The sequence below is a fragment of the Babylonia areolata genome, chromosome 16 (assembly GCF_041734735.1).
Source record: "Babylonia areolata isolate BAREFJ2019XMU chromosome 16, ASM4173473v1, whole genome shotgun sequence".
Lineage (NCBI taxonomy): Eukaryota > Metazoa > Mollusca > Gastropoda > Neogastropoda > Buccinidae > Babylonia > Babylonia areolata.
This window is the reverse complement of record NC_134891.1, coordinates 9,481,916-9,498,727: the sequence shown is the minus strand read 5'-3', so window position 1 is coordinate 9,498,727 and position 16,812 is coordinate 9,481,916. Positions and strand designations below refer to the sequence as shown.

General features: G+C 46.9%; 1 protein-coding gene across 1 annotated transcript in view; it reads left to right on the top strand.

Annotated features, from left to right (window-relative positions):
• Positions 1–16,812, top strand: part of LOC143290749 (kinesin-like protein KIF13A) — a 434,350-nt gene that overhangs the window by 376,939 nt on the left and 40,599 nt on the right. The window contains exons 19-24 of the mRNA XM_076600262.1: positions 1,366–1,512; positions 2,939–3,067; positions 6,301–6,471; positions 9,494–9,645; positions 13,467–13,599; positions 15,439–15,682. Of these exons, the coding sequence (XP_076456377.1) occupies positions 1,366–1,512; positions 2,939–3,067; positions 6,301–6,471; positions 9,494–9,645; positions 13,467–13,599; positions 15,439–15,682 (976 nt within the window). The remainder of the gene's footprint in view (positions 1–1,365; positions 1,513–2,938; positions 3,068–6,300; positions 6,472–9,493; positions 9,646–13,466; positions 13,600–15,438; positions 15,683–16,812) is intronic.

Below are 16,812 nucleotides of genomic sequence, written 5' to 3'. Positions count from 1 at the left end.
TCCATAGTTTTCTCCATCACCCATAGTATTTTCCACCATCCATAGTTTTCTCCATCACCCACAGTTTTCTCCATCACCCACAATTTTCTCCATCATCCATAGTTTTCTCCATCATCCAGTTTTCTCCATCACCCATAGTATTTTCCACCATCCATAGTTTTCTCCATCATCCATAGTTTCTCCATCATACACAGATTTCTCCATCATCCATAGTTTTCTCCATCATCCATAGTTTTCTCCATCACCCACCATAGTTTTCTCCATCATCCACAGTTTTCTCCATCATCCATAGTTTTCTCCACCATCCATAGATTTCTCCATCACCCATAGTTTTCTCCATCATCCACAGTTTTCTCCATCATCCATAGTTTTCTCCACCATCCATAGATTTCTCCATCACCCATAGTTTTCTCCACCATCCATAGATTTCTCCATCACCCACCATAGCATTCTCCATCATCCATAGTTTTCTCCATCACCCACAGTTTTTTCCATCACCCACAGTTTTCTCCATCACTCATAGTTTCTCCGTCATCCATAGTTTTCTCCATCATCCATAGTTCTCTCCATCATTCAGTTTTCTCCATCATCCAGTTTTCTCCATCACCCAGTTTTCTCCATCACCCATAGTATTTTCCACCATCCATAGTTTTCTCCATCATCCATAGTTTTCTCCATCACCCACAGTTTTCTCCATCACCCACAGTTTTCTCCATCACCCATAGTTTTCTCCATCATCCACAGTTTTCTCCATCATCCATAGTTTTCTCCATCACCCATAGTTTTCTCCATCACCCACAGTTTTCTCCATCATCCACAGTTTTCTCCATCACCCATAGTTTTCTCCATCACCCATAGTTTTCTCCATCATCCATAGTTTTCTCCATCATCCATAGTTTCTCCATCATCCATAGTTTTCTCCATCATCCATAGTTTTCTCCATCACCTACAGTTTTCTCCATCATACACAGATTTCTCCATCATCCATAGTTTTCTCCATCACCCATAGTTTTCTCCATCATCCATAGTTCTCTCCGTCATTCACAGTTTTCTCCATCATCCATAGTTTTCTCCATCACCCATAGTTTTCTCCATCATCCATAGTTTTCTCCATCACCCACAGTTTTCTCCATCATCCATAGTTCTCTCCATCATTCACAGTTTTCTCCATCATCCATAGTTTTCTCCATCACCCATAGTTTTCTCCATCATCCACAGTTTTCTCCATCACCCATCATCGTCTTTAGTTTAACGTTTTTCCACTTGAAGTGATATTAGATCCATCACCCACAGTTTTCTCCACCCTCTCTCCCTGATGCCCCTCACACTCACACCCCGACCCCTCACCCCCTGTGTGATCCACAGGACAGCGGGCCCCCTCAGGCCGGGGACCCATTCTACGAGTCCCAGGAGAACCACATCCTGATCGGCGTGGCCAACATCTACCTGGAGTGCCTCTTCTACGACGTCACCCTGGACTACAAAGTGCCCATCATCAGCCAGCAAGGAGACGTGAGTCACCTCCCCTGACCTCGGTCGTCATGACGATAACAGCCACAGTGTTGTAACGCGGTGCTTATATTATGGCGCAGAAAACGCCCCCCCGCCCCCCCCTCCCCCTCCCCGTATAATTGTCTCTCCAAGAGATGAAACCACACGTATACAGAAGTGCGTAGTAGCGTACAACACCGCATGAGGAGATAGAATAGAGGGGAGAGAAATCAGTATGCACCAAAGCAGCACTGCAGATAACAGTGTAAATAATCATGCCAAAAACACTCAAAATATTCCATTCACACGCACGTGCTCGCGCATGCACACACACACACACACACACACACACAGAGTATACTCCTACCCACAATTACACACTCTGCATGAAGACCTCAACAGAGGAAATGAAAAATTGATAAAGAGGTCTGGGAACTCTCTGTTGGTCACATGAGGGGAAGTTGGGGGGTGGGGGGGGTGTGGAGTGAGGGTTGAGGAGTTTTTGTGGAAGAGGGAGGGAGGAAGGGGTTGGTATGGGTTTTAGGTCTGCGTGTGTACTTTTGTTTTCAGATCGCAGGCAAGCTGCCACGTCCAAAGAAGCTGTGTGTCCATTTTATATTGAATTGCAGTGCCACGTCCAAACAAACAATTTTATATTGCAGACCATTGCCACATCCACATAAATTGTGTCCCCTTCAGATCGCAAACAAACACCACATCCCCATTTTATATTACGGTCCAGTTCCACATCCCAGCAAACTTGTGTCCCATTTTATATTATAGTCCAGTTCCACATCCCAGCAAACTTGTGTCCCATTTTATATTACGGTCCAATTCCACATCCCAGCAAACTTGTGTCCCATTTTATATTACAGTCCAATTCCACATCCCAGCAAACTTGTGTCCCATTTTATATTACAGTCCAGTTCCACATCCCAGCAAACTTGTGTCCCATTTTATATTACGGTCCAGTTCCACATCCCAGTAAACTTGTGTCCCATTTTATATTATAGTCCAGTTCCACATCCCAGCAAACTTGTGTCCCATTTTATATTACAGTCCAATTCCACATCCCAGCAAACTTGTGTCCCATTTTATATTACAGTCCAATTCCACATCCCAGCAAACTTGTGTCCCATTTTACATTGCAGTCCAATACCACTTCCACATAAGCTGTGCCCCTTTCAGATTGCAAGCATTCACCACATCCACATAAACTCTGTGAATCAGTGCAGATAGCAAACACCGCAACCAAACAAACTGTGTCCCATTTTATATTGCGGTCCAGTGCCACATGCAAACAAACTGTGTCCCTTTCAGATCGCAGTCAAAAGCCACATCCGAATAAGATGTGCCTATCAGTTCAGATCACAGGCAAATACCACATCCAAATAAACTGTCCATTTTATATTGCAGCCACATCCACATAAACTGTGTCCCCTTTCAGATCGCCGGCAAGCTGCACATCGAGATCTCCAAGACAGGGGGCGCCATTCTGGAACACCTGATGGCGCTGAGCAGCGAGGAGAACCAAGAGGACACGGACGCTCACATGGGGGCGCCGCTCTTGATAAAGGTGAGTACCCCCCGAAAACAGAGTATGGCTGTCTACTTGGCAGGGTAAAAACGGTCATACACGTAAAAGCCCACTCGTGTACGTACGAGTTAACGTGGGAGTTGCAGCCCACGAATGAAGAAGAAGAATAAAGGTGAGTGACGGCTACTTTTTTGGGTCAAGGAGGAACTTGTTAACCCCTTAACTGGTGGGGGGGAAAGTATCAGTATCAGTAGCTCGAGGAGGCGTCACTGCGTTCGGTCAAATCGATATACGCTACACCACATCTGTCGAGCAGATGCCTGACCAGCAGCGTAACCCAACGCGCTTAGTCAGGCCTTGAGAAAAAAAAAAAGATAATAATAAAATAAAAATAAAATGAAATAGAATAACAAAAAAAATAAAATAGAATAAATAGATAATAAAAAAATAATAGATAAATACATAAAAATACCACTAACAATAATAATAATATTTATAAGGGGCAAAATCTTGATGAAGTCAACTCAAAAGCACACACACACACACACACACACACACACAAAGGAACAGTAAAAAAAAACCCAAAAAGTACTTTCACTGCCAGTCAATTTAGGGTGCAGAATTCCCTTGTGCTATAAACACATATAAGATGGTGTCTAAGAATACGGTCAATTTAGAGTGCAGAATTCCCTTGTGCTATAAACACAGAAAAGATGGTGGCTAAGAATTCAGTCAGTTTAGAGTGCGAAATTCCTTTGTCCTATAAACCCAGAAAAGATGGTCTCTAAGAATACAGTCGATTTAGAGTGCAAAATTCGCTTGTGCTACAAACATAGAAAAGATGGTGTCTAAGAATAGCTGGGGATTCCCCCTGCAGTGTGTAGAAAATATGGCCTATCCTACCACCGAACATAAAGACCAGTAGGTTCATGGATAACAGACCCATGATCTGGTCACCCTTCAGTGACACGGGTCCTCTATCTAGCTGGTCCATCAGTGTGACTTTGGCGGTGAAAGGGTTCTCATTCTTCTCCAGGTACGGAGTTAACTTGAACCATGATTACCTCCCCTGTGGACCCGGTACGAGTATTCTCGTACCAACACACTGTTCTAATTTCATTTATTCCTGGCGTGGTACAGTTGGCGTACTTAGCTGAACCCTTTACTCATTCCGGAAGCAAAGAAACGAAGCTTTGTTTGACCGATTAAATCAACAATTTACCGTCAATTTTCGTCGTTTCAGTGAACCACCTTTTAACTCACTCAGTACGGCCAGTCCTCTCTTCTCCTCTACACAGACCCCTCGGATGTCCAGTGGGTGTCTCAATGACCCAACCTTTAGTTTCCGTTGTCAGAATTGTGGTATTCTTTGTCAACATTCACCTCTTCAGTGTAAGAGCCTTCCGCTTGTAATATTTTGATGGTGGTAATTGGGGTGAAACGCTGTTAACGTCGTCTCTTTCGCCGTTCGTATGGAGAGAGTTAAACTGCGGTGGTCTCATGTATCGCCGGTCCAGGGGAGTTGTAGCATGTATGTAGCTGTAGGTTAGAATGAATGAAGTCAATAATCAATATCCTGAACAATTTGCTCAAAACTGAAAAAAATGGTCTGGAGATCACCACTCTGTATAATTATGTCGAATATGTCAGTTTTCAGCCTCCTCCCAGAGTTGTTTCCCTTTCCTTTGATGATCTCATCAGTGATGTCGCTGTGCCTGTGAATTTTACGGGCATGTATTTATTAGTAGTGGTGTTATTGTTTTCTGTTTATTGGAAGCTGCTAGTTAGTGTATCCTCAAACAGCAGCCTCCTTTGTTTTCCTCCCGAAGCTCCCCCCCCCCCCCCCCCCCACCCCCCCCCCTCCCCCCCCCCCCCCCCCCCCCCCGCCCCCACCAACCCTCTCCTCAATGCCCACTCTCCTATAGCCCTCCCACCCTTGACCCGATTCTTCTGAAAAAACCTTGGCTGTCAGCGCCATGGCAAGCACTGGAGTGAAAGAAGTGTTTGAAACGCGGATTTAATTAACAGCAGGAGACAGGCACAGAGGGGGGTGTGATGTCGGCAAATGGCCCTTCTCAAGCATGAAAAAGATGAGTTCAAAGTACTCGTTTGTTTGTTTGTTTTAAAACTGGGTTAACAAAATTTTTTAAATAAGTTTCTTTTAATTGGCCCGTTTATTTAAGGAGACCAGGAAAACCACTTCACAGCTTTGTTAGCTTAAAAATCAAGCACTTTGAAAAAGTGAAAGAAAAGAGAGGGAGAGAGAGCGGGGGTTGAGGGGGGGGTTAGCAGAAGGAATCTGACTGGATGAAAAAATAATAAAAAAGGAAGGGGGGGGGGGGGGGAGAATGGTTGGGAATGTATTAGCAGTGTCATCATGGGATTTGTTCTCTTTTTTTCTTTTTCTCTTTTTTTTTTATTTTTTTTTTTATTTTCTTTTTTTAAGAGTAGAGTTGTTTTTTCTTTTGGTTTTTTTTTTTTTTTTTTTGCAGTTTTGTTTTCAAGTATTCATGAAAAAAAGAAAGTATTAAATGTGCCTGCACTGAGCTACAGCACTATACACATGCAGCCAGAAAAAAAAAGAATACAAAAAAAAAAAAAAAAAAAGAGAGGGAGAGAGACAGAGAGAGGGAGAAAGGGCTGACACTGTCACGTAGGGATTGACTCTCCCTGCGGATGAGCAGCCTGAATTTCACACAAGAGAAATCTGTTGTGACAAAAAGGGCAACACAGTATGATACAATACAATACAGTATGATACAGTGCCGTAGGATAGGATAGGATAGGGTGCAATACGCTACGGTGCATGCAGTGCGGTGCAAAGCGATACAGTTCAATATAAAATCCACTTTGACGGGAAAACAAATGTACACTTGCTAAGCAGACAAAAAAAAAAAAAAAAAAAAAAAAAACCACAAAGAAAGGTGGTTGGCACTCTCACTTTTAGCCCAAATTTCACACAGAGAAGTCTATTTCAACAAAAGAGCAATGCAGTGCAGTGCAATACAATACAATACAACACAAATTTCACACTGAGAAATCTATTTTGACAAAAGAGCAATACAGTACAATATAATGCAATACAATACAGTATGATGCAATGCAACGCAATGCAATACGATGTAATACATTGCAATAAAATGCAATACAATACAGTGCGATGCAATACAACATAATACAATGTGATGCAACGCAGTGCGATGCCGTGTACAATACAACACAGTTCACCACAACACAATACATACATCCCTACCTGCCTGTCCCCCCCCCAGTTCCGTATCCAGGAAGCGGAGGACCTGCCGCCGGCGCTGTCTCACTTCGTCTTCTGCCAGTACTCCTTCTGGAACAGCACGGAGCCCATCGCCCTGCCGCCGGACATGAACCCCGACTACCCCACCAAGCAGGACAGAGGGCCCACCAAGATTGTCTTCAACCACGAACAGGTGAGCGTCAGTGAACGGGGACTGTTGCTGTTTGTGCGAAGGACTGTGTGACCCTGAGCGGAACCTGCGACGCTGAGCAGAAACTGTGACCCTGAGCGGAAGTTTCGGGGCTAGAACGGTGACCTCAAGCAGTGACTGTGACTTTGAGTGTAACATTGATGTTTTTGAGCAGGGCTGTGACTTTGAGAAGAACATTGATGTTTTGAGCAGGACTCTGACTTTGAGAAGAACATTGATGTTTTGAGCAGGACTCTGACTTTGAACAGGTGAGCGTCAGTGAACGGGGACTGTTCTGTTTGTGCGAAGGACTGTGTGACCCTGAGCAGAACCTGCGACGCTGAGCAGAAACTGTGACCCTGAGCGGAAGTTTCGGGGCTAGAACGGTGACCTCAAGCAGTGACTGTGACTTTGAGTGTAGCATTGATGTTTTTGAGCAGGGCTGTGACTTTGTTGAGCAGAGCTCTGACCCTGAGAGGGACTGTGACATTGAGTAGAGCACTGATGTTGAGCAGGACTCTTGACTTTGAGCAGAACATTGATGTTTTGAGCAGGACTGTGACTTTGAGCAGAACATAGATGTTTTGAGCAGGACTGTGACTTTGAGCAGAACATTGATGTTTTGAGCAGGACTCTGAACAGGTGAGCGTCAGTGAACGGGGACTGTTGCTGTTTGTGCGAAGGACTGTGTGACCCTGAGCGGAACCTGCGACGTTGAGTGAAACTGTGACCCTGAGCAGAAGTTCGGGGCTAGAACGGTGACCTCAAGCAGTGACCGTGACTTTGAGTGTAACATTGATGTTTTGAGCAGGGCTGTGACTTTGTTGAGCAGAGCTCTGACCCTGAGAGGGACTGTGACATTGAGTAGAGTGCTGATGTTGAGCAGGACTCTTGACTTTGAGCAGAACATTGATGTTTTGAGCAGGACTGTGACTTTGAGCAGAACATAGATGTTTTGAGCAGGACTGTGACTTTGAGCAGAACATTGATGTTTTGAGCAGGACTTTGACTTTGAGCAGAACATTGATGTTTTGAGCAGGACTTTGACTTTGAGCAGAACATTGATGTTTTGAGCAGGACTCTGACTTTGAACAGGTGAGCGTCAGTGAACGGGGACTGTTGCTGTTTGTGCGAAGGACTGTGTGACCCTGAGCGGAACCTGCGACGTTGAGTGAAACTGTGACCCTGAGCAGAAGTTTCGGGGCTAGAACGGTGACCTCAAGCAGTGACTGTGACTTTGAGTGTAACATTGATGTTTTTGAGCAGGGCTGTGACTTTGTTGAGCAGAGCTCTGACCCTGAGAGGGACTGTGACACTGAGTAGAGCACTGATGTTGAGCAGGACTCTTGACTTTGAGCAGAACATTGATGTTTTGAGCAGGACTTTGACTTTGAGCAGAACACTGATATTTTGAGCAGGACTTTGACTTTGAGCAGAACATTGATGTTTTGAGCAGGACTGTTACTTTGAGCAGAACATTGATGTTTCGAGCAGAACAAAACAAACAACTACAGCAAAATATGTAGCACAATACAAACCACTACAGCACTATATGTAGCACAATACAAACTACTACAGCACACTGTATAGCACAATACAAACCACTACAGCACATTACAAACCACTACAGCACACTATATAGCACAATACACACCACGACAGCACAGTACAAACCACTACAGCACACTATACAGCACAATACAAACCACTACAGCACATTATATAACACAATACACACCACTACAGCACATTACAAACCACTACAGCACACTATACAGCACAATACAAACCACTACAGCACACTATATAACACAATACAAACCACTACAGCACATTATGTAACACAATACACACCACGACAGCACATTACAAACCACTACAGCACACTATACAGCACAATACAAACCACTACAGCACACTATATAACACAATACAAACCACTACAGCACATTATGTAACACAATACAAACCACTACAGCACATTATGTAACACAATACAAACCACTACAGCACATTATGTAACACAATACACACCATGAGAGCACATTACAAACCACTACAGCACACTATACAGCACAATACAAACCACTACAGCACACTATACAGCACAATACAAACCACTACAGCACACTATACAGCACAATACAAACCACTACAGCACACTATATAACACAATACAAACCACTACAGCACATTATATAACACAATACACACCACTACAGCACACTACATAACACAATACAAACCACTACAGCACACTATATAACAATACAAACCACTACAGCACATTATGTAACACAATACACACCACGACAGCACATTACAAACCACTACAGCACACTATATAACGCAATACAAACCACTACAGCACACTATATAACGCAATACAAACCACTACAGCACATTATATAACACAATACACACCATGACAGCACATTACAAACCACTACAGCACACTATACAGCACAGTACAAACCACTACAGCACACTATATAACACAATACACACCACAAAAGCACATTATGTAACACAATACACACCACTACAGCACACTACATAACACAATACAAACCACTACAGCACATTATGTAACACAATACACACCACTACAGCACACTACATAACACAATACAAACCACTACAGCACATTATGTAACACAATACACACCACGACAGCACATTATGTAACACAATACACACCACTACAGCACACTACATAACACAATACAAACCACTACAGCACATTATGTAACACAATACACACCACTACAGCACACTACATAACACAATACAAACCACTACAGCACATTATGTAACACAATACACACCACGACAGCACATTACAAACCACTACAGCACACTGTATAGCACAGTACAAAACCACTACAGCATGACACAATCCACAACAGTAGAATACAAACCAGCCACTGCAGCACACTCAGTACAAACCACTACGGCACACTACAAACCACTACGGGAAAGATACAAACCACCGCAACACGTTTCCTCCCACATTGCACTGCAGGTGTTCCGTGTCCCCATCACGGTGGAGTTCATCGAGTGGTGCCGCGAGGGGGCGCTGTCCATCGAGGTGTGGGGCAACCGCAGCCCGGGGTTCGGACAACGCCTGTCCTTCAGCGACACCGCTGAGGCCAAGACCCGCTCCCTCACGGACAAGTCAGTCGCTGCCCCCTGGCCTTGCCTTGTCTTGTCTTGTGTTGCAAGTTGTTCCTGCCTTTTTCTCCTCTCTTCTTGTCTGTTTTTTCTTCCTCACAGACAAGTCATTTTTTTTTTTCTTTTCTTTTTTTGCTGCCCCATCATCTGTACCGTTTCAGTGGCATTACTCCCACACCGCTCATTTAGATTCACCCATACACGGCCACACCCGGGTTCGTCCGTCGCAGTTCCAGCGTCGGCAGTCCACAGGGAACCATCGATGTTAGGTCGCCAGGAGGCCACACACCAGAGGAGACCCTGCACTGCTGCTGAGTTCAGTGGTGCCTGTTCTGTTTTAACGTACTTAGGACACCACCTACTAAGCCCCCTAGCCTTTTTCTTGTCTGGTCTTGCCTTGTCTTCCTGTCGGACAAGTCGTTCCCGCTTTTCTCTTGTCTTTTCATGACTCGTCTTCCCTTTTTCTTTGACTTTTCTTGTCTTTTCTCCCTCATGGACAAATCATCCTTCCTGTGTTTTTTTTTGGGGGGGTGAGGGGGGGGGGGGCGTTGTCTTGTCTTTTCTGCTCACCGACAAGCCATTCCTGCCTTTTTTCTTGACTTTAATCTTCAGAGACATGTCAGGTGTGTGATGGATGCTACAGGTGTGTGGTGGATGCTGCAGGTGTGTGATGGATGCTACAGGTGTGTGGTGGATGCTACAGGTGTGTGATGGATGCTACAGGTGTGTGGTGGATGCTGCAGGTGTGTGATGGATGCTACAGGTGTGTGGTGGATGCTACAGGTGTGTGGTAGATGCTGCAGGTGTGTGGTGGATGCTGCAGGTGTGTGTGTGGTGGATACTACAGGTGTGTGATGGATGCTGCAGGTGTGTGGTGGATGCTGCAGGTGTGTGATGGATGCTGCAGGTGTGTGGTGGATGCTGCAGGTGTGTGGTGGATGCTACAGGTGTGTGGTGGATGCTGCAGGTGTGTGATGGATGCTGCAGGTGTGTGTGTGGTGGATACTACAGGTGTGTGATGGATGCTACAGGTGTGTGATGGATGCTACAGGTGTGTGGTGGATGCTACAGGTGTGTGATGGATGCTGCAGGTGTGTGATGGATGCTGCAGGTGTGTGGTGGATGCTACAGGTGTGTGATGGATGCTACAGGTGTGTGGTGGATGCTGCAGGTGTGTGGTGGATGCTACAGGTGTGTGATGGATGCTACAGGTGCGTGGTGGATGCTGCAGGTGTGTGGTGGATGCTACAGGTGTGTGTGTGGATGCTACAGGTGTGTGATGGATGCTGCAGGTGTGTGATGGATGCTACAGGTGTGTGATGGATGCTACAGGTGTGTGGTGGATGCTACAGGTGTGTGATGGATGCTACAGGTGTGTGATGGATGCTACAGGTATGTGGTGGATGCTACAGGTGTTTGATGGATACTGCAGGTGTGTGATGGATGCTACAGGTGTGTGATGGATGCTACAGGTGTGTGCAGGTGTGTGGTGGATGCTGCAGGTGTGTGGTGGATACTACAGGTGTGTGGTAGATGCTACAGGTGTGTGATGGATGCTACAGGTGTGTGGTGGATGCTGCAGGTGTGTGATGGATGCTACAGGTGTGTGATGGATGCTACAGGTGTGTGGTGGATGCTACAGGTGTGTGGTGGATGCTACAGGTGTGTGATGGATCCTGCAGGTGTGTGATGGGTGCTACAGGTGTGTGGTGGATCCTGCAGGTGTGTGGTGGATGCTACAGGTGTGTGGTGGATGCTGCAGGTGTGTGGTGGATCCTACAGGTGTGTGACGGATGCTACAGGTGTGTGGTGGATGCTTCAGGTGTGTGATGGATGCTACAGGTGTGGTGGATGCTACAGGTGTGTGGTGGATGCTACAGGTGTGTGATGGATGCTACAGGTGTGTGGTGGATGCTGCAGGTGTGTGGTGGATGTGTGATGGATGCTGCAGGTGTGTGATGGATGCTACAGGTGTGTGGTGGATGCTACAGGTGTGTGATGGATGCTGCAGGTGTGTGATGGATGCTACAGGTGTGTGGTGAATACTACAGGTGTGTGATGGATGCTGCAGGTGTGTGTGTGGTGGATACTACAGGTGTGTGGTGGATGCTACAGGTGTGTGGTGGATGCTACAGGTGTGTGGTGGATGCTACAGGTGTGTGGTGGATGCTACAGGTGTGTGGTGGATGCTACAGGTGTGTGATGGATGCTACAGGTGTGTGTGTGGTGGATGCTACAGGTGTGTGGTGGATGCTACAGGTGTGTGATGGATGCTACAGGTGTGTGGTGGATGCTACAGGTGTTACAGGTGTGTGGTGGATGCTACAGGTGTGTGATGGATGCTACAGGTGTGTGTGTGGTGGATCCTACAGGTGTGTGGTGGATGCTGCAGGTGTGTGCTGGATGCTACAGGTGTGTGCTGGATGCTACAGGTGTGTGATGGATGCTGCAGGTGTGGTGGATGCTACAGGTGTGTGGTGGATGCTGCAGGTGTGTGTGTGGATGCTGCAGGTGTGTGGTGGATGCTGCAGGTGTGTGATGGATGCTACAGGTGTGTGGTGGATGCTGCAGGTGTGTGGTGGATGCTACAGGTGTGTGATGGATGCTGCAGGTGTGTGGTGGATGCTACAGGTGTGTGATGGATGCTGCAGGTGTGTGTGTGGTGGATGCTGCAGGTGTGTGGTGGATGCTACAGGTATGTGGTGGATGCTGCAGGTATGTGGTGGATGCTGCAGGTGTGTGGTGGATGCTACAGGTGTTTGATGGATACTGCAGGTGTGTGATGGATGCTACAGGTGTGTGATGGATGCTACAGGTGTGTGATGGATGCTACAGGTGTGTGGTGAATACTACAGGTGTGTGGTGGATGCTACAGGTGTGTGATGGATGCTACAGGTGTGTGTGTGGTGGATGCTACAGGTGTGTGGTGGATGCTACAGGTGTGTGGTGGATGCTGCAGGTGTGTGGTGGATGCTACAGGTGTGTGGTGGATGCTACAGGTGTGTGGTGGATGCTACAGGTGTGTGATGGATGCTACAGGTGTGTGGTGGATGCTACAGGTGTGTGGTGGATGCTACAGGTGTGTGGTGGATGCTACAGGTGTGTGGTGGATGCTACAGGTGTGTGGTGGATGCTACAGGTGTGTGATGGATGCTGCAGGTGTGTGGTGGATGCTGCAGGTGTGTGGTGGATGCTACAGGTGTTTGATGGATACTGCAGGTGTGTGATGGATGCTACAGGTGTGTGATGGATGCTACAGGTGTGTGATGGATGCTACAGGTGTGTGGTGAATACTACAGGTGTGTGGTGGATGCTACAGGTGTGTGATGGATGCTACAGGTGTGTGTGTGGTGGATGCTACAGGTGTGTGGTGGATGCTACAGGTGTGTGCTGGATGCAGCAGGTGTGTGTGGATGCTACAGGTGCGTGGTGGATGCTACAGGTGTGTGGTGGATGCTACAGGTGTGTGATGGATGCTACAGGTGTGTGGTGGATGCTACAGGTGTGTGGTGGATGCTACAGGTGTGTGGTGGATGCTACAGGTGTGTGGTGGATGCTACAGGTGTGTGGTGGATGCTACAGGTGTGTGATGGATGCTACAGGTGTGTGTGATGGATCCTACAGGTGTGTGGTGGATGCTACAGGTGTGTGGTGGATGCTGCAGGTGTGTGGTGGATGCTACAGGTGTGTGATGGATGCTACAGGTGTGTGGTGGATGCTACAGGTGTGTGGTGGATGCTACAGGTGTGTGGTGGATGCTACAGGTGTGTGGTGGATGCTACAGGTGTGTGGTGGATGCTACAGGTGTGTGGTGGATGCTTCAGGTGGAACGAGGTCCGGCGGCGCATGGAGCTGTGGGTGGAGATCCAGGAGATGAACGACCAAGGGGAGTTCACCAGCGTGCAGGTCCAGCCCAAACCTGAGGTGCCCAGCGCCGGCGTGTTCCAGCTACGACAGGTGGGTACCACCAGCTGACTGAGGTGTGACTGGCTTGGGGGGGGGGGCGGGGGGGGTTTGGGGGGCTGGTCTCTGAAGTGTCTAGAATCAACATCGTTTCAGTATCGTTGTGGATACTGTTATCATCAGATGTTGAAGGTCACGCACTTTGACTTTGTCACCTTCACCCCTGACCCTGCCACCTTGCAGACGTTGAAGGTCACACACTTTGACTTTGTCACCTTCACCCCTGACCCTGCCACCTTGCAGATTTTGAAGGTCACGCACTTTGACTTTGTCACCTTCACCCCTGACCTTGCCCCAGCATGCATGTGTCAGGGTCAGTCGGTCATGCACAGAGCGCTGCATGCAAAACCACTTCTTCTTCTTCTTCTTCTTCTTGCGTTGGACTTACAGTCTGAGGGTTCCGGGTTCAAATCCTAGTCACAGCAACTAGTGGGGAAAGGATGGAGATTTTTTCTGATCTCCTAGGTTAATAGATGTGCAGACCTGCTGGTGCCTGAACCCCCTTCATGTATGTATGCATGCAGAAGATCAAGTGTGCACATTAAAGATCCCATAATCCATGTCAGCATTCGGTGGGCTATGGAAATAAGAACATGATCAGTATGCACACCCACGAAAATGGAGTATGGCTGCTTACATGGCAGGGTAAATAAACAAAAATGATCATACGCATAAAAATGTTACATGTCTGTGTGAGAGAGTGTGTGTGTGTGTGTGTGTTCGTGCGTGACTGAAACCTAATTGAATGACACAGGAAACAAATGATGAGCGCCCATTGACAGTCGTCTACCCAGGTAGGCAGCCCTGTTTGTGGAGATGACTCCATGGACAGTTTAGAATGCCAGCTGTACCAAGCAGGAATGATGAACGAAATTAGAATAGTGTGTTGGTACGAGAATGCTCGTACCTAGTCCACAGGGGAAGAAATCATGGCACGAGTTAAGTCGTACCTGGAGTAGAAATGAATTAGGCATCCATATCATCATCATCAGCTGACAGGAGGGACACTTAAGCATCCGTATCATCATCATAGGGACACATGAGCAATCATATCATCATCATAGGGACACATAAGCAGTCATATCATCATCATAAGGACACTTAAGCATCCGTATCATCATCATAGGGACACATGAGCAATCATATCATCATCATAGGGACACAATCATAAGCAGTCATATCATCATCATAGGGACACATAAGCAGTCATATCATCATAGAGACGCAATCATAAGCAATCATATCATCATCATAGGGACACATAAGCAATCATATCATCATCATAGGGACACTTAAGCATCCGTATCATCATCATAGGGACACATGAGCAATCATATCATCATCATAGGGACACATAAGCAATCATATCATCAGCGTAGGGACACAATCATAAGCAATCATATGATCATAGGGACACATGAGCATCCATATCATCATCATAGGGACACATGAGCATCCATATCATCATCATAGGGACACATGAGCAATCATATCATAATAGGGATACATGAGCAATCATATCATCATCATAAGGACACTTAAGCATCCGTATCATCATCATAGGGACACATAAGCAATCATATCATCATCATAGGGACACATGAGCATCCATATCACCATCATCGTCTCACTGCAGGGACACATAAGCAATCATATCATCATCATAGGGACACATAAGCATCCATATCATCATCATAGGGACACATAAGCATCTATATCATCATCATAGGGACACATGAGCATCCATATCATCATCATAGGGACACATGAGCAATCATATCATCATCATAAGGACACTTAAGCATCCGTATCATCATCGTCGTCTCGCTGCAGGGACACACGCGCCGTGTGCTGGTGACGGTGAAGCCGGTGGCCAACTCGGGGATGCTGCCGCTGATGTGCGACTCCATCGTGTCCATGGAGGTTGGCTGCGTGACCGTGCGCTCCTCCATGTTCAAGGGGCTGGACTCCTACCAGGAGGTGGACCTGGACATCCTCAAGAGTCGCTGGTTCGACGCCCTCGACCGCCGCAAGAAGTACCTGGACAAGCAAATACAGAAGCTCATCAACAAGCAAGGTGAGGGTGGTGTTGTCTTGTCTTGTCTTGTCTTGTATTAACTTTTTTCGTCACAACAGATTTCTCTGTGTGAAATTCGGGCTGCTCTCCCCGGGGAGAGAGCGCGTGGCTACACTGAAAGCGCCACCCTTTTTTTTTTTCTTTTTTTTTTTTCTTGCCCCATCATCTGCACCGTTTCAGTGGCATTACTCCCACACTGCTCATTCCGAGTCCTCCATCTACAGCCACCCCTGGGCTCGTCAGTCATGCTCCCAGAGCCGAGTCCACAGGGAACTGTCAGTGTTAGGTCATCAGGAAGCCACACACCAGGGGAGACCCTACACTGCTGCTGAGTCACTTTGGTGGTGTTCAGTGGTGCCTGTTCTGATTTAACGTACTCAGGACACCACCTACTAAGCCCCCCCTACTAACAACGATAATGGCTTAGTCGGTGAGCCAGGCTGAGCAAGTGTCTCCCCCAAAGTGAAGACTGCCTCCACGTCCCTCCATTGGCGGTCCCCCGTGAATCCGCCAACACTGAAGACCTTGACAAGACTTCTTTTTTTTCTTTTTTTTTTTTTTTCTTTCTGCCTACAATTTTGTTTCTTTTCCTATCGAAGTGGATTTTTCTACAGAATTTTGCCAGGGACAACCCTTTTGTTGCCACGGGTTCTTTTGCGTGTGCTAAATGCATGCTGCACACAGGACCTGGGGTTTATTGTCTCAGCTGAATTACTAGCGTTCAGATCACCACTCGTGGTCCAGTAGAGGGGGATAAAATGCTGGTGACTATGGGATTCGAGCCAGTGCGCTCATATTCTCTCGCTTCCTAGGCGGACATGTTACCTCTTGGCCATCACTCCACTGGTGCTGAGAGGGGTGCAGGGGGGTGACAGGGAGGGTTATAAACTTCGCTTGTTGTGCTTTCATTATCTGTTGCATAGCTGTGTTGGTGGTTCTTTTCATAAAAGAAAAAGTGGAGTGATGGCCTAGAGGTAACGCATCCGCCAAGGAAGCGAGAGAATCTGAGTGCGCTGGTTTGAATCACGGCTCAGCCGCCAATATTTTCTCCCCCTCCACTACACCTTGAGTGGTGGTCTGGACGCTAGTCATTTGGATGAGACGATAAACCGAGGTCCCGTGTGCAGCAT